The 25,205-nt window shown below is 35.0% G+C and overlaps 1 protein-coding gene and 2 long non-coding RNA genes across 4 annotated transcripts in view; 1 reads left to right on the top strand and 2 right to left on the bottom strand.

The window, feature by feature from the left end:
* Window positions 1–1,687: 1,687 nt before the first annotated feature.
* Window positions 1,688–24,111, top strand: golim4a (golgi integral membrane protein 4a). Of its 2 annotated transcripts, XM_082182966.1 has the most exons (16): window positions 1,688–2,237; window positions 6,840–6,914; window positions 7,207–7,256; window positions 7,497–7,550; window positions 7,689–7,839; window positions 7,989–8,071; window positions 10,511–10,594; window positions 12,419–12,550; window positions 12,660–12,899; window positions 15,563–15,807; window positions 16,024–16,100; window positions 16,937–17,004; window positions 18,446–18,637; window positions 18,899–18,967; window positions 19,054–19,140; window positions 22,640–24,111. In XM_082182966.1, the coding sequence occupies exons 1-16, from the start codon at window positions 1,952–1,954 to the stop codon at window positions 22,772–22,774; spliced, it is 2,028 nt and encodes a 675-aa protein (XP_082039092.1). In that variant the 5' UTR covers window positions 1,688–1,951; the 3' UTR covers window positions 22,775–24,111. The 2 variants fall into 2 exon arrangements, with proteins under 2 accessions (XP_082039092.1, XP_082039093.1); XM_082182967.1 differs by lacking the exon at window positions 10,511–10,594.
* Window positions 12,938–25,205, bottom strand: part of LOC309508603 — a 321,712-nt gene continuing 309,444 nt past the window's right edge. The window contains exons 2-3 of the long non-coding RNA XR_014209595.1: window positions 13,380–13,866; window positions 12,938–13,340 (exon numbers count right to left, since the gene is read on the bottom strand). This is a non-coding gene — a long non-coding RNA (uncharacterized lncRNA). The remainder of the gene's footprint in view (window positions 13,341–13,379; window positions 13,867–25,205) is intronic.
* Window positions 19,898–22,679, bottom strand: LOC309508581. Its single transcript, XR_014209570.1, has 2 exons — window positions 22,549–22,679; window positions 19,898–22,514 (listed from the first exon to the last, which is right to left on the bottom strand). It is a non-coding gene; the product is annotated as an uncharacterized lncRNA (long non-coding RNA).

Raw genomic sequence — 25,205 nt, 5'->3', positions numbered from 1 at the left:
TATAAAGCAACTTTTGCAGTCGATCAAGATGAAATTCACATTCCACAAACAAAATACCAAATATTTCAGATGATCTAACTGTTAACCATGTTGTATCTCTGGAATCCATATATATGGATATTACCATATAGTGGCTAAATGTATGATGATCGGTCAATATGTTTTTCAAAGCGATATAATGATATGCATCTTTAACACTAGAAAATCTATCTGATATATATATATATACACACACAAAATTAGGCCATTTTTTACTCAGCCTCATGTCATTACAAACCTTCCTTTCTTCTACAGTATGTAATGAAAATAATGTTAAGTAATGACAGTCTCAATCACCTTGCATTTTCAAGGGGAAAAATTCAATGAATGTATATGGACACTGAGGCTGTCAGTCCCTAACATCTCCTTTTTGTGATCAACAGAAAGATGTCACACAGGTTTGTAAAAAACAAAAGGGTATAAGTAAGGACAGCTTACAACTAATTACTGTAATGCTCAATAAGGTTGTTTTATAGAATCTTTAAAGCTTAAAAGAATTGTTTTCTCAGAGAAACAGTTGGGTAACTTTCATAACATTTCCTTCAAATGTAGAGCTGAGAGAAGAAGAGAGTGAGACATCTAAAGAAAAGATTAATTAGAAACAGTTGAACTGAACAAAAGGGTTTTGTGTAGAACATCCACATCATCTTTGCCTCCTGCTGCATTTGTCTACAATCAAAGTGTTGTTTTATTAATTTTGTATAAATCTCCTACAGACAGTTCTAATGTCTTTTGTGATTGTGCATGACTTTAAAAGTTAGATTTTATATATTAGAACCAAAAAGCCTATTGAAAAGATGTAGCCTTGTGGCCTTACCAGATTATGCAACAACAATACATGAATGCTAATATGACTGAATATTAATGACTTAATTCAGGACTGTATGTGATTGTGTGTAATGTATTTTATGTATTATACTCAAAGCATTCAAAAGTTTGGAGTCCATAACATTTTTAAATTTAAAAAAAAAAAGGGAAAAAAAAGAGGCTCTTACTCTCACCAAGGCTACATTTATTTGATCAAAATACAGTAAAAGATTAATATTATGAAATATTATTACAATTTAAAATGACTGTTTTTTATTGTGTCATTTATTCCTGTGATGCAAAGCTGAATTTTCAGCATCATTACTCCAGTCTTCAGTGTCACATGATCCTTCAGAAATCATTTTTAATATGATGATTTATTGCTCAAGAAGCAATTCTTATTATTATTACTATTAATGTTGAAAAGAAAACAGCTGTGCTGGTTAATATTTTTGTAGAAACCTTGATATTTGATTAATAGAAAGTTCAAAGAAAAGCATTTATTTGAAATATATATATATATATAAATATATATATAAATAAATATATATATATATATATATATATATATATATATATATATATATATATAACATTATAAATGTCATTACTATAGGGTACTTAATGGCTTACGTTAAAAAATTGTTCGTTTTCATCTTAAATAAAAATACCTACATACTGTCTGACCCTGAAAAGTGGTCCAAAAGTGTCAAAATGTTCCTAATTGCGAATTTCCTTACTTTCTGCTTTCGGAGACCTTCAGACACACGCCCCTCCCCCTTTGAGCGAACCTCTATTGATTGACATGGACCATGACCAATCAAAACAATGGAATGTTTGTGAGGGGCGGGATTTCCTTCAGCGCTGGATGAGCTGCTGCAGTTCTAGGTGACACGTACCGAAAGGTGCGATTAGGCCTCTCTAAACTTAAGATAATTATTACAAAAGGCTGCTTTTCACTATGTAAACATCTTCACAGAGCTTTGGCTAAGCACGAGGACCAAATACAACCAGATTCGTTACTTTCTTTAAACTGTTGAATGTATTTGGAAAACTTTTCAGATATATATGTCGTTTGAGCAACAGTCCAGAAATATAATGTTTCATGTTTCATCTCGGAGGGGACAGAGTTGTTTCTATACTGAAGAGTGAAGAGAAAATCATTCCCAGGAACGTTTCTGTGGAATCCAGGAGAGGAGGGAACATGGGCAACGGCGTGTGCTCCAGGAAGCAGAAGAAGATTTTCCAATCTCTCTTACTGGTCACGGTGGTGTTCGGGATGATCTACGGTGGGATGGTATCTTATGAGATGCACAAACAGCTGAAGAGGACAGAAGAGATGGCCCTGAAATATCAGCAGCACCAGGAGTCTCTTTCCGCTCAGCTTCAAGGTAAAAACACACGTCGTCTTGATGACGTCACGGCGCAAGAAACATTCTCCCAAACTTTGGCAACTTACGAGCTCTAAAATGTAGTTTACTGTGAGTGGTCTTGCAGGGTATCTATTGTTTGTGGTGTTGTTGCTTAATGGTTTAAGATCTAGAGAGGTAATCGAAAGTTTTAGGTTTAAAGCACATTTCAAAGCACAAATACATTTCTTGTGTCAAGACCATTTAATTAGAATAGAATAGAATGCAATAGAATAGAATGGGGCAACGTTGTCTATTGGTTAAAGGGATAGACATGAGGATGAGTAGGCTCAATTATGACTTCCACTTTAAGAAAGATCGGGGCTGGTAACCAAAAAGTTCCTGAAAAATTTCAAATGACATAAAATAATGACAAGCTGTTAAATTGGTGACAAATATTTCTGAATATTTCTCACCTTTATCTTGAGAATAGAACAGAATAGAATGCGATAGATTGGGGTAGCTTTTTCTTGTGGATTTAAGTCACCATGAAATCATAATGGAATTAATAGAATATTGCAGTATATTGATTTATGATTTATCTCTGCACATAAATTCATGTGCCCTCCTAATCTTTAATCACTTCTCTGAAGTGTTAACTGGCACGAGGGTGGGACAACATGTCACTCACATGACATCACAGCAAAAGCAAACCACAAAGATCCAAATTAATTCCCCATGGACAAAGTCAAATCCAGCCCTATTCTTACTTGTTCAAGAAGCTGGATATACGTCACAATAGGGAAAAAAAGATGATTGCAACTTCTGCTTCATGCTGACTTTAATTGTTAGATCAAACCATTTAAAATGATTCCATAAAGCAATGTAATCATCTACAGGACACTTGACTGACACGTAATGAAACACCACGGTTTGCAAACCTTTTTCATGGAACTCAAAGTTTTTTGCTCCAAATCCAACTTTGCTGCAATTCACACAGAACTTGAAACTGATCAAACTGGCTGTTAAGGTATTGAAATTCTAGGAATGTTTGAGTGTTTTTGTAGATACTGCAGTGATTCCTTGCAGCTGCCGCTGAAGATGCTCATTTTATGCAGAACATTTTGTTTCAACCTGTGCCTAAAATCACAGTCTTTCATTGTCCCAGTCTTACAGAGATTGGCTTCGCAGTTTTTCTGCTTGTCCAAGCTCAATATGCTAGCTGCAAAAAGGGTACGACGAAATGGCCCTTGTTTTTAGATTACCGGTAAATACAAATATATGTTAAACTGTTTGCTGATGAAACTATAGTTTTGTTACTTTGCAATATTGAGTTGCATGCCACATTTTCTGTTCCGTTCTTCTCAAATGTTTTGAGTTTGGAGGGTTTTGTGTGTGCATTCAATCATGTAATGTATTACTGAATATACATCTGCTCCACATTGTAGTATATCAGAATCGTTTTGAGTTTTACTGGTTGTATTCACTTATAAGCTCAAATGTAATCAATGGCTGATTCTCAACGGTTGATAGCTAATAATGTACGTCCCTGTTGCAATTGAATGACAATGAATGAGACTTCAACAAAATAGATTTAATTTAAATGCTCAACAATAGATTTTTCATTTGCTAGCCTGTAGTCCATGACTACAACAAAGCACTCTTGACTACAACAAATATGATTAAAAATTGTTTTTAGAAACATAGGCTATTTATATTTGTAACAAAATAAATAAATATAAATATGTATTTGTTTAAAATTACCTGGGGTAAAAGAGTTTCCCTTTTAAAGTGTAACAAGACACTGCGTCCGGATAATAATTATAAATTAAATATTTTACTGTAGGAAAATAAATAAATAAATAAATAAATGTTTTTGTTTATTCAAATACAAATATTTTCAATAATAAAATAATTATTAATCATATTTTTCATTGTCAAGACAAAGATCTGACACATACATATAATAAATATAAAACAATTAATTATAAATGACCGATTAATCATAATTATTTAACAATTATAAAATTAAACAATAAAAAATCTAAATCACTTACTGCAGGAAGTTAAATAAATACATAAATATTTTTGTACAAATATAAACATTTCTCTAAAAAATATTAATCATCATAGTTGTTTTTGTCACGATCTGAACTATTTTTTAAAAAAACGATATAAATATAATACAAAAGTATATAACATATTCACGGCTATGATGAATTCTATAATAACTATAAAATATATATATATATATATATATATATATATATATATATAAATATATATATATAAAAATCTCAGATTTCAACTGTAACCACCATGGTTCCTCGAGAAGGGGAATAAGATCCTGTGCCTCGATCGACACTATAGGGAACACCATCAGCATTTATTATTATTATATTTTTTAGTTATTTAATTTTATAGTTATAATAGAGTTCATTATAATTTATAAAAATGTAATATATTTATTTATTCATTTATATAGGTCAGATTTTGTTATATACAGTTGTGGTCAGAATTAATGGCACCCCTGCTAAATATGATCAAAAATGGCTGTAAAAAATAAATCTGCATTGTTTATCCTTTTGATCTTTCATAAAAAAAAAAGCAAAAATCTAACCTTTCATTGAAGTAAAATAATTGAAAGTGGGGGAATCACATTATGAAATAAAGTTTTTTCTCCAAAACACGTTGGCCACAACTATTGGCACAAAAAAAGTTTTTTTTTACGAGTAAAATATCTCTGAAGTATATTCCCATTAATATTTTTTTTTTTTTTTTTTTTTGCACACCAGGGTGACTAAACATGAAATTGTCTAGCTATGACTTCTTGTTTTACAAGGGTTTAAATATGAGGAAACACATATTTAAAGATCTCAGTTCAGATCAATTTTGTAGTTCAGATCTTGACGACAACAAATTATTCATATATTTTTGGAAACATTTTTATATTTGTAAAAAAATATTTATGTGTTTATTTAACTACCTGCAGTTAGCGATTTAGATTTTTTCATTTTATAACTGTTAGGGTTTGGGTTAGGGTTATACAATTAATTGTACATTTATAATAAGTTGCTTTACATTTATTATATTTATACACGTCAGATCATTTTCTTGACAATGAAAAATATGATTAATAATTATTTAAGAAACTTTTTTTATATTTGAAAATATTTTTATTTTTAAATATACAAAACATGTATGTAAGATTAATTTATTATTTGTATTATTTATAATTATTATATCATTATAAATTATGCATAGTAATTTATAACCGTCATTAATAATACTTGTTCTATTCATTAAAAAATAGCCTTGGGTCCTTGAGCCAACATATGTTTTATTTCCTAAGCATATGTGCTGCTTATTGCACAAACGATTTTACTTTTAATTGTTATTGTAACCACTAGGTCCTGTGATTACTGCCTTCTTTGAGTCTTAATCACTGCACAATCTCTTTAATCAGTATAATAAGTACTTGACGTGTCTGTTATGTAATGATGAAAGTAATAGGAGGATACAGGGGTCCGAGGATGCATACCATGACTTCACTGTAATAATGCAGTCCAATGAACAACCCACGCTGCTGGACAAACACAAATATGGGGAGGAAAGCCTCTGCCAGGCCTCATTTCCTGAGGCATTTCAGATTTTGCTGGTGTAGCTCATGTTACGTGTAAAAAGAGCAGATGGGTCAACCTTTCAATCTGATGCCATTAGAGAGAAATTAAGAGGGTTGAATGTGGCACTCGATGGGTCAGTGGTTCACACAGTGAGGAAAGTCTTAAAAAATAGCTCGGCTTACTTTACCTACTGATTATGGTACTGTAAAAGATTCTTGTTGTGAGGAGATTGTGTTGGGGTATCTAGATTTTTTTAGAATTTTTTTTAGCATTGGTGCTTTGTTTGCATGTTAACAGCATGCTATACTTTTTGTTTGACTGTTTGCACAGTAAACCCATGTCAGAAATTTACATCTTTAAATTTATATCTTTTAAAACACGGCCTCTATAGCCATATGAATTCAGAGTCAGACAGTTATTTTTCTGCATTAGTCTGTTTAGTAAAATCACTTTTTCAATGTTGGGTTGTGCAAAACTATATATTTTCATGTATAATTAAGCTGTATAACTCAGCCAATTTAGTGTCATGTCAGCATAGGACACATGCATTACGCTGGTTTCAAGACACTGTCTCAAAGACATAACTTTCATTGAGCCATATGGTGAAAAAATGGCATGGAGATATGCGAGATGACAGCCGGACACATTTGTTTGCATTTTTGCATAGGAATATATCAGCTAAATTTAAATAAACTTTCATTGCACAAAACTGTCTGACCTTTGGATTATGCATTTAAATCTTAAAGGTGCTGTATGTAACTTTTTGATTGTACTAAAGCATAAAAATACCATAATATGTTTGCAGAGATTTAGATATTAAAAAAACAAACAAGCTAGCCCCGCCCAGGTGAGAAAAAGTAACGCAACGCATTGCTTTCCATAAAAAAGTAACCAATTAACGCAATTAGTTACTTTTTATGGAGGAATACAATATTGTAACGGATTACTTTTAAAAGTAACTTTCCCCAACACTGGTCAACACCAATACAAAAATGTATTTTTCTCTCTTTCTTCCTGTCAGTTGTGTACGAGCATCGCTCTAGGTTGGAGAAGTCTCTTCAGAAGGAGCGGCTTGAGCATAAAAAAGCCAAAGAAGGCAAGTTTGTTTATAATATATGACAACATCAGTGACTAATTGATGAAGAGGAAATGATGAAGTGTAATGACATCCTTGTAGCTTGCATGATGGATAAACCGGTGCAGCCCAAAGCAGCCATGTTATGCCAAGTGTCAAGTTAATAAGATCCTAAGAGTATTTGGACTTTTAAGCAACGGTTCAAATGTATGAATGTCTTTGTAAAATAATATCATGTAATAGTTAATTAATTAGTATAATACGTTTTGTATTTGTCTCTGGTGTAATACTTGTTTTTGCCTTTTCCTCACAGATTATCTTGTGTATAAATTAGAGTCTCAGCAGTCTCTCAACAAAGAAAAGGTATGTTGTTTTGAGAGCTACGCCATGAAGAATGATTTTTTTCAGTAATGCAAGGGAAGCTACATTTTTTTTAGAGAAAACATGCACTTGCCCTGCAGTCAAATACTCATCTGGTTGTTTGTATGCTAACCAAAGATTTCTCGAATATCACGGCCTGTGGCTTTCTGGCATGGCATTTAGAGAGACATGATGCCATGCTTACAAAATGACCAGGTTTGTTTGTATTTGTTTTGTTTACAGCAAGATGCCAGCGTCAGGTTTAATTCTCTGCATTCCCAGCATCAGATTTTGAAGGTCAGTTGGAAAAACTCATCAACTGTTTAAAAAAAATGATGTTTTGTGATGTACTGTAAAATGCAGTATGTATTTTCTTCCCATGGCAAACATAGATAATTCACTGTTGTGTGTGTATGTGTGTGTGTTTACCATCAGAACCAGCATGACGATCTAAAAAAGCAGTATTACGAACTACAAGAGCGACATCAGCTACAAGGAGATGAACACAACAAGGCATTAGATGAACATAAACTGAGACTTGGCCAGCTTCATCAGACCAAAGAGACTGAGATTTCTAAGCTCAAAGGTATCATGTTCTCACCATCTTTCTCTTAGCAATCACACCCTGGCAACCACCACAAAGACTCTAGCATCATGTTGCGTACTGGTGTCTTTATGGTGGAAGTAAAAGCTACAGTCATTTCAGCTGCCTTTCTCATACTCTTTCTTTCCCAGATAATGAATTTAAGCTACGTGAAGAAAACAAGCAGTTGAGAAAGGCTCATCAGGACATCTATGTGCAACTTCAGGATACCAGGGTAAAACCGAAAAGCCCTATGGGTCTTTTTAGAGCAGTAGTACAAACTATGTTTTATGGTTATTATGCGGGTCCATAAAAAGTCTTAAAATGTCTTAAATAAAGTTTTCCTAATAAAAGGCCTTAAAAAGTCTTAAAATGTCTTAAATTCAGATTCGATAGGTCTTAAATATTTCTGGTCACATTACCGCAAAAATTTCTCCAGTCTGACGGACCTAATATCCGTCAAATAACCAGTGAAGCATCGAATCGCGAGAATGATTCAGATTTTATTACATAAACAGCTATTGATAATGATGTAGGCTTTTTCTGGTAACGCTGTTGAGGCTCGCGCTGCTTGTCTCTTTGATTTAGATTTTATGACAAATGAGCATAACGGCAAACATAAAAAAACTCCCAGAAGAAACATACTGAGGTAAAAATTCAAAATGTTCAGTTTTTTTATTTATAACATGTGATATAGTTAAGTAACATAACATGACGGGAGCTATTTTGCTGAATATTCTCACGATTGCAAATGTTACATTGATTTTAGTTCAATAAACAAGTAGTGCAGGGCTCGAATTTCGGTCTTCTATCAGCTCGTTAAGAGCTCCAGGCGGCGATAATACACTCTCGGGTTTCGGGAGTCGGGATAGACGGAATTGTCACTTGCATAATCGGGCCAGCATTGCATCATGAGTAACTAAAGTTTACCATTTGCACGTCTTTTAAAGTTTTACCAGTTTAAACATTCACGCGATTTGAAACTATACTTGCGCGCTGTCTGAGAGATGGTTTTTTTCACACAGACATAGAGTAAAGCCGCCTCACACACAGCTCGCGGGTAACAAAAGTTATTTTTCGTGGATTTGATCGCTTTAACAGTCAAAAACATGCGAAAATGAAGTTAATTTCGGTCTTGGTGAGTATCGTCTAAACACAGTCGGTTATGTCTTAAATAAGCATAAATCGCACATGACCTTATAATGAACACAGGACCCGTGCACTAGCTCTTAAAGTGACAGCAGCCGTATGTGTCTGTCATTCATTTGGTTGTCAAAACAACAAACCATAGCTTTCATTTTAAGGAATCAGGATTAATAGCCAATGTATTTCATTTAGTCAGGACTAAAATACTACCCAGTGTATTTTACATTTGATTACTTTATTCAGTCTCTGTAGTATTTCTGAATACTAGTGTTAGACCTAAGCAAAAACTTTTCTCTTTATTTCTATTTATTGGTATCTTTATTCTATTGTATTTATTTGTGCTACTTTTTTCAATTTAATTCAAAGATTGAAATCAAGCTTCCTTGTGTTGTGTAAATTCTTAAGACCAAAATTACCCCATTGTAAAAATGCAATGAGTGAGCATACATTAGGCGAGATACATGTAATAAAAAAAAAAAAGTCTAAACTTCCCCCTCAAATTAAAAATTCCCCCCCATAAGAATCACCTAAGGGGGGATTTCCCCCCATTTTCCAAAATGAAATTCAGGCCCTGAGTGAATATTAAATTATTTCAATTACTTAGGTTAAATATTACTACGCATGTAATATGTGTTAGGTTTCACAACTCCATCTCCAAATCCAACTCCAAATCCATCACAGGTTTGGTCTTAAATTTAATTCAAAGTGGCATTAAAAAGGTCTTAAAAAGTCTTAAATTTAACTTGTTTATATCTGTAGACACCCTGTTATGGATAATTAAGCCATGCGTACTGTTTGCCACAGTTAAAGGGGTAAATCTTGTGAAAATGTCTGGTTATGGCAGCCCCAAAATGCACAAACAAATAAATAAATAAAATTAGAAAAAATATTTAGCATGAAGAAACGGAATCATATTTCAAGACCATTGATATTATTTATTTTTGTATGTAAAGAAAAAAGCAAGTCAATAAATAAATAATTCTATTTATATCTCTGTTACTGTATATTTAAATATGTTTATTAACCATATATAATATAATGTAATACATTTGATATTTAATTGTTTGTTTATTTAAAATATTCTAAATGACAGCAGGTCAACAAATATTACAATGATGCAGTTGTTACTGTTTTACCGTGCTTATAATTGAAATTCAAAAATGATAATTGTCAGTTTAAATAATATGTGATTCTTTTATCACATTACAAAGGGAGAAATTGTTATGATTCTGAAATAATTTCACAGTGCAAAAAATGTAATGGTTCTTAAAAACAGACTTTTTTATGCAATGTATATATTTTTTATTTTATTCAAAATGTTTACATTTTGTGAAATGTTTTTGAACATTTTCATAATTAGAATTCAGATTTAGTCTCAATTTCCATGATCCATTTTATTGCAGATCAGGCAATTGTATTTATGATTTATGTTTATATTTTAGCTTTATCACACGGTCCATACTAATATGCAGTGTGGTTATCCTGAATGCTTGTATTTGAGCTTTGCCTGTGATGGTTCCTCTTGTAGCAACAGCACAAGAACCTAAAAACCAGCCACGATCAGCTTGTGTTGACCCTGGAGGACCACAAGAGTGCGCTAGCTGCGGCACAGGTTAGGGTGTGTGTGTGTGTGTGTGTGTGTGTGTGTGTGTGTGTGTGTGTGTGTGTGTGTGTGTGCATGCGCTTTAAGCTGGTGCAGGAGTGTGTATGCTGTTCCACTGACAGCTCAAATGCTATGCAGAGCATATCCTGTGGGAAAGGCAAGTCAAGTTTCACAGAGCTCATGTAAGCAGCAAGCAAATAGTTTAGTGTAATAAAATTAGATTATTGCATGCATTTTCACACTTGTTCAAGCTTTGTTTCATTCTCTAATCACATCGACTGCTTACTGTAAGTTGCAACAAATAAGTTGCTTCTCCTGTGCAATTTAGGAGTGTTATTTATGTAGCTTCATCCCAAATCAGTCGGTAACTATGGTGGTTAGGATGTTGCCTATGTAGGAAGCAAGGTTTTGAAACAGAGCTAATATGTTTTATTATATTTTCTGCAAAGCACTGCATAGAAGTAGAAATGCTCTCAGTGTGAAAGCAGAGCATGATCCTGCTGATTCAGTTAGACTGCAGCGCTGCTTATGCAAGCTTGTCAGACTGGACTAAGCCTGCGTTTCAAGTCCGGTCACATTCCTCAAGGCCATTATGATCTCTTGCACACGCTCTCACTCTCGTTTCTCTGAACTTCTTGCCCTTGTTAAGCATGCTAAAATGTGCATGACTCTGATAAGCCATACATGCTGTACTTCCTGTTTACTCGCTCTTTCTCTGTGGCTTTGAGAAACCAGATGTACAGATGCTCGTTAATTAGAACTGTCATTATCTGCTTTCCCAGGGTGATAGAGAAGGATGCTGGGAGGCATTGGGTTTAGTGTGTGTGTGAGATACAGAGTGATATTTTCCTTCCATATGCTGGCAACACTTGGCATTCAAACAGAAAAGAACACAGGTACTGCACCCTAGTGAAGAAGGACTGGGAGAAAGGTTAGGTTAGGATTGCAGGATCTTGGGTATGAGTTGAGGATGATAAAAAGATGATAAAAAAAAAGTATGATTTAAAAGAATAGTCTTTTGAAGTCATACATTTGCATTGTGTGACCCAAATTTGAAGTCTTTATTTACTTTTCTTTAAATAGGTGCAAGAACAAAATAAGATGCAAGAGGTACAAAGCTGATGTACAAGAACATGCAATGTTTAGTATCAATGACATACATTTTTTTTAAAGACCTACATTTAAGTTCAATCATTAACAAATTTGAAAACAGAACAAAAAAAAATATGCGTTTGAACATAAATATAATATAATTTGAATAGAAATAAATACATTTAAAACCATTTAGTTCTCTAGTATTCTCTCAATTAAATACATTTTGCTTTAAAACAAACTTTACTTTCTAAAACAAAGTAATTTATTTTAAAAGTATAAATATTAAATAATTAAATATGAATTAAATATCAAATATATAAATACAATAATACCATATTTTTATTTTTATTTTTATCAATTAAATACATTTTGCTTTAAGTTCTAAATAATATGATTAAATTAAATTAGTAAATAAAATGAAAACCAAGTAGTTTTGTAGAATTTTGTCAATTAAATAAATGTTGCTTTAGGTTCTCAATTCATTATTCAAGTAATTATGCAATTATTGATATAGATTGCTCTAGTTTTCTTTCTGATCTGGATGTGTTTCCCTCGTGATGGCCTTTTATCTCTTTCTCTTCTGCCTTATGTCAGGCTCTTGATTTTGGCTTGCTGTGTTTGTTGCCTGTTTCAGCTAACCACCAAACCATCGCTCATGTAACCTTTCAACAGAGTATATGAAGCCTTTACTCTGATGCGTGGTGTTGTACTGATGTAGTCGGTCTCGATGGGTTCCAGGTTCAGGTGGATGAATATAAACAGCTGAAGGAGACGCTCAGTAAGATGCCCAGTCTGAGACATGCAGCTGATCAGCCCGTCCAGAACGAGAACGCAGAAAAAAACAATCAACCCCAGGATGCTCAGCCAGAGGTATTGAAACTGTTTATCCATCATGCATTCAAAACTGAGGTTTCCCCCCACTCATGTCACTGGTTTAAATGGTGAAGAATGAGATCCGTTTCATGTGGATCTCCCTCAGATGGAGAAACACCACGAGGACGAGAAGCCTGAATCGCACCACAGGGAGGAGGTTGGCGAAATGGGAGGAGCCGAGGAGAGGAGGAGAGAGCTGGCAGAGGAGGAGATGGAACAGGCGGGGCAACCTCAGAAACTAGAGGAGGAGTTTGATGTGCCGCATAATGAAGTGGAGGAGGAGGAGCCACAGGCCAACCAACCAGATGAAAACGCGTTAGAAAGGGAGCAACGTCACGTTCAAGAGGTCAGAACTCTAGTGACATGATTCTGAATGCAAACATTAGATCAATTACAAATAAACTAGAATGGCTACATTAGCGTTCAAAAGTTTGGGGTTGGCAAGATTTTTTTTTGCTCCCCAATGATGCATTTATTTGATCAAAAATACAGTAACAAATGTAATATTGTAAATCGTTCACATTACAATTTAAAATAACTATTTTCTATGTAAATACAGATATTTCAAAATGTAATTTCAGAGTTCCCGCGGGGTCTTAAAAAGTCTTAAAAAGTCTAAAATTCTGAAATTTAAATTTAAGGCCTTAAAATGTCTTAAAAACTGCCATATTTTCATCCGTGGTCTTAAATTTCATTTAGTCAGGTCTAAAAAAGGTCTCGCCAACAGGCCGTTCACATATCGCATCTTTTGCGCGCTCAAGTTCGTTCAAATGTAGGCGCGCGCGCGCTCATAATTGAAGCAACGCACTCATTTTTTTCCAGGCACAGCGAGAATAAAAAAAATCTCAACTCTTCAGAATGCCGCAAACGCACCACAGGTCATGTGACAAGAACCAACCAATCAGCTTCGCCCCTTTCCGTAACAACATTGGAAGCTAACTCAACATGAAGGATGCGGGTGCACCCAAACACTACGGGTGTTTTTCTCTTCTCCGTAAATAAATCTTGAAGCAGAGCTACAGCAAGCGTTTCTCGCCAGTGGAAATCCATTAGCCACTAAAACTTATTTGTCATTGTGGAGAGCACAGTGCACGGTTGCATAGCAACGACAGACGCCACGGGAAAATCCGACAGAATTTTACTATTAATAATAAAAGATAAGCTAAAGTGCATTGTAAATGTCAGTAGTTTATCTTTTTATAAAAAATTATTTAAAGTCTGAAATATGTGAGGTTTATCTTTTTATAAAAAAACTTTTTTGTCTAAACTTTATTTGAACTTGTACATGTTCGTATATAACATGTTGCAAGACACTTTTAAAATCTGGCTATCATTTTTAATGGTATTATTTTAATGTTTATGTAAACGAAAAGTGCATATTGATGCTAATTTTATTTGTTATTTGCTGGTTTCGACATTGTGTAGTATTAGTACTTTTTGAACAGGATTCTGTGATAACCGTGGTCATTTTTGTCACTTTAATCATTGAAATGAAATGTTCATGCCATTTCATCTCTAGTTATGATCAACTATGATCAACTAAAATCAACTAATTATGTGTTTTTTACAGTATAATATGCATAGTACAATTTTCTATAAAAATATATATATACAGTATCTGATTCTGATTCTGACACACGTTGTTGGGTGTGGAAGGTTACTAATGTGATTGTTTTATCTGTAAATTAAATTAATGTTTTTTCAATTACTTAATTCATTGAAATAAAATGAATTCTTTGATTTGAATTTTTTTCTTGGCAAAATTTCTTAGGTAGGTCATAAATTTCAAACTTTATGGTCTTAAAATGTCTTAAAAAGGTCTTAAATTTGACTTGCTGAAACCTGCAAGAACCCTGAATTTATTCCTGTGATGGCAAACCTGAATTTTCACAACATTACTTCAGTGTCACATGATCCTTAATAAATCATTCTAATATGCTGATTTCATTCTAATATGCTATTATTATTATGATCAATGTTAACAACAGCTGTGCAGTTTAAAATTGTTATGTTTTTATTTTCAGGATTCTTCTTCATTTGTTTTGTAACATTATAAATGTCTTTACTCTCACTTTTGATCAATTTAATGCATCTTTCCTAAATAGATGTATTCATTTCTTTAAAAATGAATATACACACAGACCCAAAACTTTTGAACGGTAGTCTAGCATAGTAAGCTGCCCACCTAGACATTTTTAGCCAACTGGTCTGAAAGACAATAATTTTTTTTTATTATTTAAATGCTTTTTTATCAAGTATTAATTGAAAAAAGTTCCATCTAATTTAAAACACACTATGGCTATGTTCAGAGTCAGACTGCGAGCAAAAATTATTTGCAAATGCAGATTTTGCATTTCCCCAAAAAACACATGAAGTCATTTCTTTTCTTCTTTCAAATCTGATTCAAACTACATTTGGAGTTTGTGTGAAATGCGATTCCAATCAGATTTGTACAAATGCGTCTCAGTCTGGACACTGGCTGCTCAAATCAGATTTCAAATTGTCTTATGCGTCACTCTTAATGTGACACACAACGATAACGTTAAAACCATTGACAGAAATGCCGGAAATATTCATGCATTCATAAATATATACTAGTCTCCTCCATTGGTGAGTTTTTCTTGTACGACGGAAGAGTTCTGCACCGAGACTCAATAGGGCGCTTATTTGGAGAGCCAGATGAAGCTTTTAATTTTTCCTGCATCATTAGAAAGCCTCATCACATACATTGGTACGCTACCGTTGTTACCTAAGCAACCCATGCAGATAGGTTGGTTATGTCTGGAGCGGACACACAAATCTAATTTGACAGTCTGCTTGAAAAGATCTGATTTGAGAAAAAGTCCGATTTGCCTGCAGTCTGAACATCAGTATGTTTTCATTCTGTATGTTTTCGTTATTATTATAAATATTGAGATGCTATCTTAGCCAGTCCACCTCCCTGCATTGTCTTCCAACATTGAACTCATTTCCCATTGTAAGGCCCTCACTCTTCTGTTCCGCCCCCAGGTGGCGCCAGCGCAGGTGGAGCGGGTGAAGTCTGCATACGAACAGCAGCAGGAGCAGCAGCGTCTGGCTGCGCAGCTGGCGGAGGAGCGCAGACAGTTGCACCTGCGTCAGGAAACCCTGCAGAAACAGCAACTGCAGCAGCAGAAGGAGAGAGAGGAAAGATTACGTCTGCAGAGAGCGAGAGAGGAACAGCTGAACAGAGAAGCCGATCTCAAAGAGCAAAAACTCCAGCAAGAGATGCTCCGGTTAGAGGCCCTCCCTCGAGTTATACAGTTATAAAAATAAATATATAAAAATAATAACAATTTGTAATTACATGTATTTTTAACAATACTTTTTGCAGTAATGAAGAATGGTCATTTGTGTGTGTTTATTTGCTGTTTTACTGTTCCAGGAAACTGCAATGATTTGTTTTATAAATAATTTTATAAATTATTTGTTTTATTTTTTGTATTTACCAGGAAAAAGGCACAGTATGAAAACATAGATGCTGATATAGTCCAGGGAGAAGAAGAGCCACAGATAGATGATGAGAAAGGTGACAATTTATGTGGTTTGTCATGATAGCAGTGCTACTTTTTACTCGTGGTGTCTCAAAGTGATTTCTTAAATGTTTGGTGCAATTTTAATATCTGGGACCAGTTGTTCGGATTGGATCAAATCTTGAAAATTGGTTGTTGAAAAGAAGGGAAAAAAAGGATTCTGAAATCAGATTAGATCACAAAATCCAATCTTGGATGCCAAAATAGATTGGGATACTTTTGATCGAAAAAATCTGGATTATCCTGATCCCAGCAGAAGGGTGGATTTCAGGAACAAAAATGTAATAAAACTTTAAAACTGGTCAAAAAAATACAACATTTGTATAAAGAAATATATATTTACACATTGATATTTTTATTTTGTTCTTGATTAGTTTAACTGTTAAGTTATAAAGTAGTAGACATTAGGCTACCTATTAAGTCTTTCACTACAGTAAAGTAAAAAAATATATATTTTAGCGCAATAAAATAAACAGCTGTCAATATAAAAAATAAAAAAATGATATATTTAATTTTACGTTTTTTTTAATGACTCTATATAAACTACATTGACACAATCATCAGAGATGAACCAGACAAAAGTAATTTCTAACAATTATTGCATGCATATTTGTTTGTTTTTGTTCTGGGTCACATAAAGAATAAAAAACCTAAAGGGATATGGAGATGGGAGGAAAAATGCTTTTGTGTTCTCTCGCAAGAAGTAAAATGGATTACCTGATCCTGGATAGCAAAACATGGGATTTCCAAATCTAGATAATTTTGATCCAGATTAAACTTTGAATAACTGGGCCCTGAGGATTATACTTTTGTATGTCTCTGTCATGTGTAGAGGAGAACGCACACCATGAGGAGCCAGGGCAAGGTGGTGAAGAGGACCATGCTCAACATGAGGATGAGGTGTGTTCCCTTATGATATTATAAACACATATACAAGCACCAGTATTCATTTAAACATGGCTTGATGCTTACTTTTCCCAAGGAGCACATGTGCTCCTAAGTTTAAAAATGTAGGAGCACATAAAAAAATGTATCAAATAATGTATATTTCAAAAAGTACACTAGGTTTTTTTTATATTTCTGCTTCAAATTGAATTGAATAATTCTGTAATTATAAATATATATTATAATGTTGGACTTTAATTATAATTATAAACAAGCTCGAAATACACCGGTATGGAATGATATTCCGGACATTATTCAAAAGGAATTGCAAATTGTATTTGCAATTGCGTTTTCAATTTGTGGATGCATAAAATGTGACATAATCCAAACGCAAATGCAAATCGCGCATTTCCGTTTGCATTTTCGTTTAAGCGAACGCACAGTGACTGCCAAATTTAAAATGAAAATGCAAAGTCTGTTTGCAACTGTGTTTCCCATATCTTACGAGTCTTGACCCTGTCATATTTAAATATAGCAATTTAATTACCACGTCTGCTTTTTCACTTTCTCAGCGTCGCGTATGTAGCCAGCCAAAACTCAAATGGAATCGCAATTCCCTTAGTATTTCCATTTCCGATGCCTTACACGGAAACCTGTCAATCAGTGTCAAGGGTGGGATTATGCTATAGGGCGTGTTCGTGTTGGGACGTGACGTCACTCACAGTCGACCGTCAAGAGGTGATGCCCTGAACAGACGCTGATTTATTGTAAACAATGGAGGTAGTTAGTTGGTGAAATTGTGGAGGACCTTATGATGCTCGTGCAGCAAGTTGATGACAGTACATCCTCTACAATACAATTTGCAATTCCTTTTGAATAATGTCCGGAATATCATTCCATACACCGGGACTCTTATTTTGAATTGTTTGTTTTACTATAGCTGGCTGCTTTTTCAAAAAGATGAGGCACATACAATATGCACTCATACAACAATCTACAACATTACAATTACAAAAATAATATAAAAACCATAAAGTAAACATTGTCACAATTTATCAACAGTAGATCATTTTGAAGCAATCTATTCGCATAAATCCTTAGTATTCATTGATTGCGAACTGCACTGAAACCGAGAACCTGTAGAATGCACAAAAGCGCAATTATTTGACTTTAAACATGCAATGCTCATATTTATTTAATTCAGTCATCTCCTTTTGAGATTTAATAATCTGAATAATTTTTTTGCTGTCCCCAAATTTAAAAAATTGTTTTTTATACCATGTAAGATATTTAAGACTTTTTATGACCTTAAATTTCATAAAACTGAATTTTTAACTTGATGAGTGACTTTTTAAAGCATTCAATTATTTGCACATGCTGTTTTCAGTTGCAAATGTGAGTAATTTAAGCCATTGTTTGTGAACGTGTACTGATGATAAATACGTCAAACTTACAGCGACCTGTAGGAGCGGATGTTGATCCAGAGGACGACCCCAACAATCAGGGTGAGGATGAGTTTGAGGAGGCAGAGCAGCAGCGGCATGCCCATGAGGAGGAGGAGGAGGAAGAGCCAGCACCCGTAGGCAACCCCAACATGCACCTGGCCGTAGAGAATCAACACCAGCCGCCTGCTGAAGAACAACTGGTGGTAAGCAACCGGTTCTTTGCAGCTGAAAGGAGTCTCCTAACCAGCAGACGTGACATGTTTCAGGCATGATGTTTAATAGGTGTGTGAAACGAGATTGTGGACCAATGAGTCTTCAGTGTTGGTGGAGCTATACAGCATTTTTTGTATGAAAACAAAAACAGACTTACAGTGATTTAGTTTGGGAATCTGACTGTTGCCGACATCTGGCGATATTTATATTATGCAACTGAGAATGTCTGAAGTTTTGTGTGTTTTGTGCAGATGGCTGGAAACCCAGACCAACAGGAAGATGCTCTGGATGAGCAGTACCAGGAAGATGGCGATGATGAGGTCGGATAACAAATGCAAACACACACTGTCCTAAAAACAAAAAAAATATTATTTGTTCCCTAACCGGGATGGCTTTCTCTCTCCAGGCTCAAGATGAGCTGGCTGAAAATCAGAAGCATGAGGCGATGCGAGAAGAAGAGGGAGACCCGTATAATGAGGAGAATGGAGAACAGGTACGAAATATTTATAATTCGTGGCTGTTCAGAAGAGGTTTGCTGATCAGACTTATACCTGGACAATGATGAAATAAATTAAAAATAGTCCTTTAGGTTTACATGATTAAATTAAAAGTAGGCTGTGCAGTTTTTGTAGAGGCTAGCAATATCAAGCTAGCTTTGAAAGCATGAGATCTCACCCTCCCTTCAGAGCGTCTCCAAAGCCACGCCTCCTTCAAAACACATGATCACAACTCACACAGCAGCATCTGCAAAGCGTCACAAGACGGCGTTAAATTACCTCATGTCTCAAAGCACATAATATTACAATAATAATGAACATAAACAACTTACAGAGCTCTACCTGACTGTTGCAGATTCTTTTCGGCATTGATATTGTTGCCATAGAAAGGCAGAAATTCAAGTCTGAGGACGTGAACAGCTCCAAGTAGAACGTCACGGGTTGCCATCTCTTAATTACTGTAGTTACGACAGGGCGTGAACGCAGCATGAGCTCATTGTTTTGCTTCAGAAGGAACTGTAAAAGGCAGCTGCTGTTTGTTTGCGGCACTCAGTGTCTGTCTACAACTCTGCATAGCCTCATGGAACCCGCTGATGGTGTAGATATCTGCGTGAGCAGGTGTGTGGAGGTATGCATATACATACATTGGCAGGCTGGTAGGACATCCTATTATTGTATTCGGACCGAATCCAATGATTGGACGAAAATGTTTTGGTCCTGAGACATCGACAAAAGATATACGTGCAATTTTCAATATTTAGACCACTTCTTCTATTATTGATTGCTATCCGGATGTGAAGAGAGTTTCAACCAGTATAACAAAAAGTGCAAAAACATTGGCTACCCTGGCTTTAAGGAATGGACCAGAGCCAGAATATAATAGTGACTTGACAGGGACTAAGCTACAACGCAGGGCAACAAAAACATTTTTTTCAATATTTCTTCCTTTTTAATATGTGTAGTGTAGTGGAGATTCTTAGATATTGAAAATGCTGTTATGTTAGGGGCTAAGAAATTCTGAACATATTTCAAAAATAACCACAATGACAGTCAAAAAGTGTCGTATTATACCTGTATTCACTCTACAATATATACTTCAAAAGTGTTTTGTTGTTGTTGTTTTTTGGAAGAAATTTATTCAGCAAGGATGCATTAAAGTGATCAAATAGTAAACACTAATTTCAAAAGTGACAGTAAACACTTTGACAATGATACAGAGGAAAGATCTTTTGATCTTTCTATTCATCAAAGAATTCTGAAAAAAAGGCATTACTGTTTCCATAAAAATATTAAGCAGCACAACTGTTTTCCATATTGATGATGATGATAATAATAAGAAATATTTTATCAATGTTTTATGAAGGATCATGTGACACTGAAGCCTGGGGTAATCATGCTAAAAATTCAGCTTTGCCAACAGAGCAACACATTTTAAAATATTTTAAAATATATTAAAATAGAAAACGGGTCTTTTAAATTGTACAAATATTTCACAGTATTACAAATTTGATCGAATAAATACAGCCTTGGTGAGCAAAAGAAACTTCTTTCAAACATTTAAAAATCGTACCGACCCCAAACTTTTAAACAATGCTGTATGCATATTCTAATATACATTAAAGGTGCACTGTGTAATTTTTAGCAGTGGCCGGTAAACTCTAGTGGTGAGGTTGCGAATTGCAACCAACAGAAATTACAGTGGCCGACAGGAAAATATATCGGCGTCTGAGACAGCAGAGAGTAGCCAGTTAAGCAATGAGGTTTCTTTACAAATATAAATTAAGAAATTAGGTTAATAATATTCAAAATAACATATCGTTTACTGAATAATTAAGTTGTTACTTGTTCATCATTGTGTCAGTGTTTTTATTCGCTGACTTTAGCTAGCTTCTTTGCAGGGAGAACAACATAGTTTCAAAATGCGTTTGTCCGTTTAGGACTACAGTAGAAACATGTCGGCACATATCAATGTAAAAGACCCGTGGTGTATGTAGATAGTAGTGGCTCATTCTAAGGTAATAAAAGCATAACGGTTCATTAAGTAAGTCTTTATACAACACTGAAAACATAGTTATGTATATGATATTGCATTTCTGTCAACATATCCTCCTAAATATTACACAGTGCACCTTTAAATACATTAGTATCTGTTAAGCATTATATATTTGTTAATTGTAGTGTTAATTTAGCTTCTTGTCGAAGGCAGGACCATGAATCTCTAGTTAAGCTTTCTGTTCCAAGACAACAATTTTATGGTCTCTGTCACTGTAATGTATCACAGAGAGTTATGTAGTGCTTACGTGTGTGTACGTTTTCACTTATTCTTTTGTACAAGCTGCCGCTGTAACTGTAGACTGTTGGCAGTGCCACAGTTGGGTGAGTCAGATCAATTGCAAAGTCCTCCACGGTGTTCAGTTACTGTCATGAGTCCAGCTCCACTTTAAACATCCATCCTCCATTTTCACCTCATCTCTTAAGCCCCTTTCACATAGAGCGCTGATCCCAGAATATTGCCATAGAATTGCTAGAGGGCCTTCTGTGTGAACGCAAACACGTCCCAGGATTGTTTCCTCCGGGATGGGTAACTTAACATTGCTGGGATTAGTCCCGGAACGTTCATGTTGTTGTAAATAAACAACAAAGTTTGCACATCAACATCTAATGCCTGATCAGCTACCATGTTGTTTAAAGCAATGCAAACACTTCCATTGTTGTACCACAGCACTAGCGTTTTCAGCGCATACATTACACATCACGTCTTTACGGGATGTGTGTGAACGCTCGCACGGATTCCAGAAAATCCTTGGTAGTGTGAATGAACAAATCAAACAGTCCCTGGACACATTATCAGTGTATCTTCCGGAATCTCTGTGAAAGGGGCTTTAGATTTAGGAAATGTTATTCATGCTTTATTCACATCTGTGCACTTTTAAAGTTACAGTTCACTAAAAATTAAAAAGTCATTTACTCACCTTCATGTTGGTCCAAACCCATACTGTAGCTGTGTCCGAAATTGCATACTGTATAGTAGGTACTACATTTAGTTACATACTTGAAATGTACTTAGTATGATAGTATGAATGTGTGAAGTATGAATGAAATTCGGACATACTACATCTACCATGTTGTCACTGTCTTGTGACCTAAGGCGTCAGTTGTGTCGCTTCACTGCTGTTCACAAACCCCCTCCTGTGGCCTTGTGGGATAGTAAAGTGTCCAGTGGATGCACACTTGGAAGTAGCAGGTCATCCGGGTACTTTTCAGCTACTGTTTCATGAATACTATGAATTCGGACAAACTACTCAGCTAAAATAATGTTTTTAGCCAACTATATAGGCATATTCGGATGCAGGGCATCACTTTATTTCTTCTGTGAAAGAAATTTGAGGTGGTTGGTAGCAAACGAACAGACTCAATGCCTTGTATAGGTGTGTGTAACAAACATCATATTTGATTATTTTTATATAAATGTTTTTTTTTTTTGTATCTGTACAGGAAGAGGTCAGAGGTCAGATTGTGAAGGAGGATATTCAACTCGCCCAACATCACAATGAGGAGAACTATGAGGAAGAAGAGGAGGAGGAAGGCGGCAACGGGGATAAACCCCCCATTCGCAGGGCAGAAATGTGAGGCTAATGAAAGGAAGGACAGCCAATCGCTGCCACATTTGGATTGGGTTTCCCACACCATCCTCTTAAACATTGTGCCGGGAGATGGCTCTGTTGGGTCGTTCTGATGAATAGGAAATCGAATTTTCTTCCAGTTTGTGTAACTCTGAAACCGAGATGCACCAAAAAGCCCAACCACTTACAGAGCAAACACCTGCTGTCTGCCTTTACTGTACGTCTGTCTGTCATTTCTTCCAAGGAGCAGTGAATAAGTTCAGTTTAAATGCTGTTATATCTTGCGTTTGATTTCTTTTGCTGGACGAAAATCTGAAAGCATAGATTTCAACCACCAGAAACTCTTGCACTGAAACATTTGCCATTTTTGTTCAGTTGTGGCTCCACATACAAGAAATATTCCATCTTTGAAGTAAACCCTTTTTTTAAAAAACTCTCATTTTAAGTTAAGACTGATCTTGATGGACAGGCAGCAGTCACCAATCAGCCTTAAATCCTCGCCTGGTCCTGCCCAAACTTGTACAAATACAATGCAGAAATATTGTATCATGGGCGAGTTTGGCAAGGTGCTTGGGTCAACATACATTAATGTTTACATGTAATTCAAGTAGATAATTGTAGCTGTTGAAAGTCATTTTTAAATGCTGTACTGTATGTGCTTATTTACCATACTGCTGCCTAAACATAAACCAAATTAATTTAGTTAAACACGATTTTTATTTGCTTTTCACAAAGTGCCTCCTAGAGATTATAGGGAAAACTTCCTCAAATGCTGGCTATCTCTCCAGGATGATTTGGTTCCTGATCTCTTTGTTGAATGTTTCTGTTATGGAAAACTATTTGTATTGAATTTTTTCTCTTTTCTTTTCAAGTCGACCTGCCAACTACTATTCTAGTGTAAACTAGTACTAGTGTTCTACGTGCTACTCGACCTGGTCCTCAAGTCTTTTTGTTACTGTTAGTCTTTAACATACGACATTAGACAGCAGAGAAATGAATGGCACATTGAAAATGAGATTTAATAAGAGACATAATATTCAGATGTAGAATTTGAATATGCAAAAAGTAAACAAAATGTTTGGATTAGCTTACTCAAAATGATTTGTTCTGAATGTATGCTAAATCACTACAATATTGAAATTTTTTTATTTATTTTGTCTTGTATTTACTTTGGTTTTTTATATTATACAAAATGAAATAATCTTGTTTTGTCACCTTTGTTATTTTCTGGGATGCATATGATTTTTAGGTTTATTAGTTGATGTAATATTGGTGAAACCAGCTTTCCTGTTAAGTGTTCAGCTTTAATACTTTATATTTAAAATAAATATATATATGTTTATAGATTTTTTTTTTTCTGTTCTGCAAGTGATTTACAGAGAAATTTTTTTGTGCCGTTTTGTTGATAATGGCATTGTGAGCGGAATAAAAATTGGTGAAGGATTAAATGCTCATCCTCTTTCAATCATGCACAAAGTCTGGCAGGTGTGCTGATGTTTGGAGTAGAGGATATCTCTTCAAGGTCATAAATATCTCTTCGACTAATTACATAAATGTAAAAATGAACCTAAAGCAAAAATAACAGAGTGCTCTGCTTTCATCCTGAAGTTCCTGGAAGGCTGATGAGATGCAGCAGAAGTGACACAGAGGTAATGTGTAGATTCAGGCGACAGTTCTGCAGTCAGTCTTAGAGAACGAGAGCCTTGGATGAAATAGTAAAACAAGATGGACTGAGATCATCCCAAAAACATTTTCTACCTCTCATTCTTCATGAAACGGAACAAAATTTGTCTTGGTACTTAGTGGTATATTATTTAGACTATAAATGGTGTGTTTGTGTATCTCTTTATAAAATAAATGTTATTCCTTCAGAACACATTGGCCACAATTAATGGCACCCTTTTATTCAATACTTTTTTAAACCTGCTTTTGCCGGTCTCAATGGGACTATCCTGTTAAAATAAAGGATGATAATAATAATAATAAATAACAGCTTTTGAGTCTTCACCTATAATGCCTGATTAGTTTGGAGAACACCTGACGAGATCAGAGACCATTCCTCCATACAGAATCTCTCCAGATCCTTCAGATTCCCAGATCCATGTTGGCGCTTCTTCTCTTCAGTTCAGCCCACTCATTTTCTATAGGGTTCAGGTCAGTGGACTGGGATAATCATGGCAGAAGCTTCATTTTGTGATTAGTGACACATTTTTGTGTTGATTTTGATGTTTGTTTTGGACCGTTGTCCTGATGGAAGACCCAACCACGTCCCATTATAAGACTTTTAGCAGAGGTGGTCATTTTTTAAATTTGTTTTATCTGTTGGGCATGGGGTACTTTTTATCCCTGTTTGCACCAAACCCATCTGGTGGATTCGCTGCCAAAAATCTCTTTTTTTAGTTTCATCTGACTATAAAATCCAGTCCCTTTTGAAGTTC

This window comes from Leuciscus leuciscus (assembly GCF_965113295.1).
Source record: "Leuciscus leuciscus genome assembly, chromosome: 10".
NCBI lineage: Eukaryota > Metazoa > Chordata > Actinopteri > Cypriniformes > Leuciscidae > Leuciscus > Leuciscus leuciscus.
This window is presented reverse-complemented; position numbering and strand designations above follow the sequence as displayed.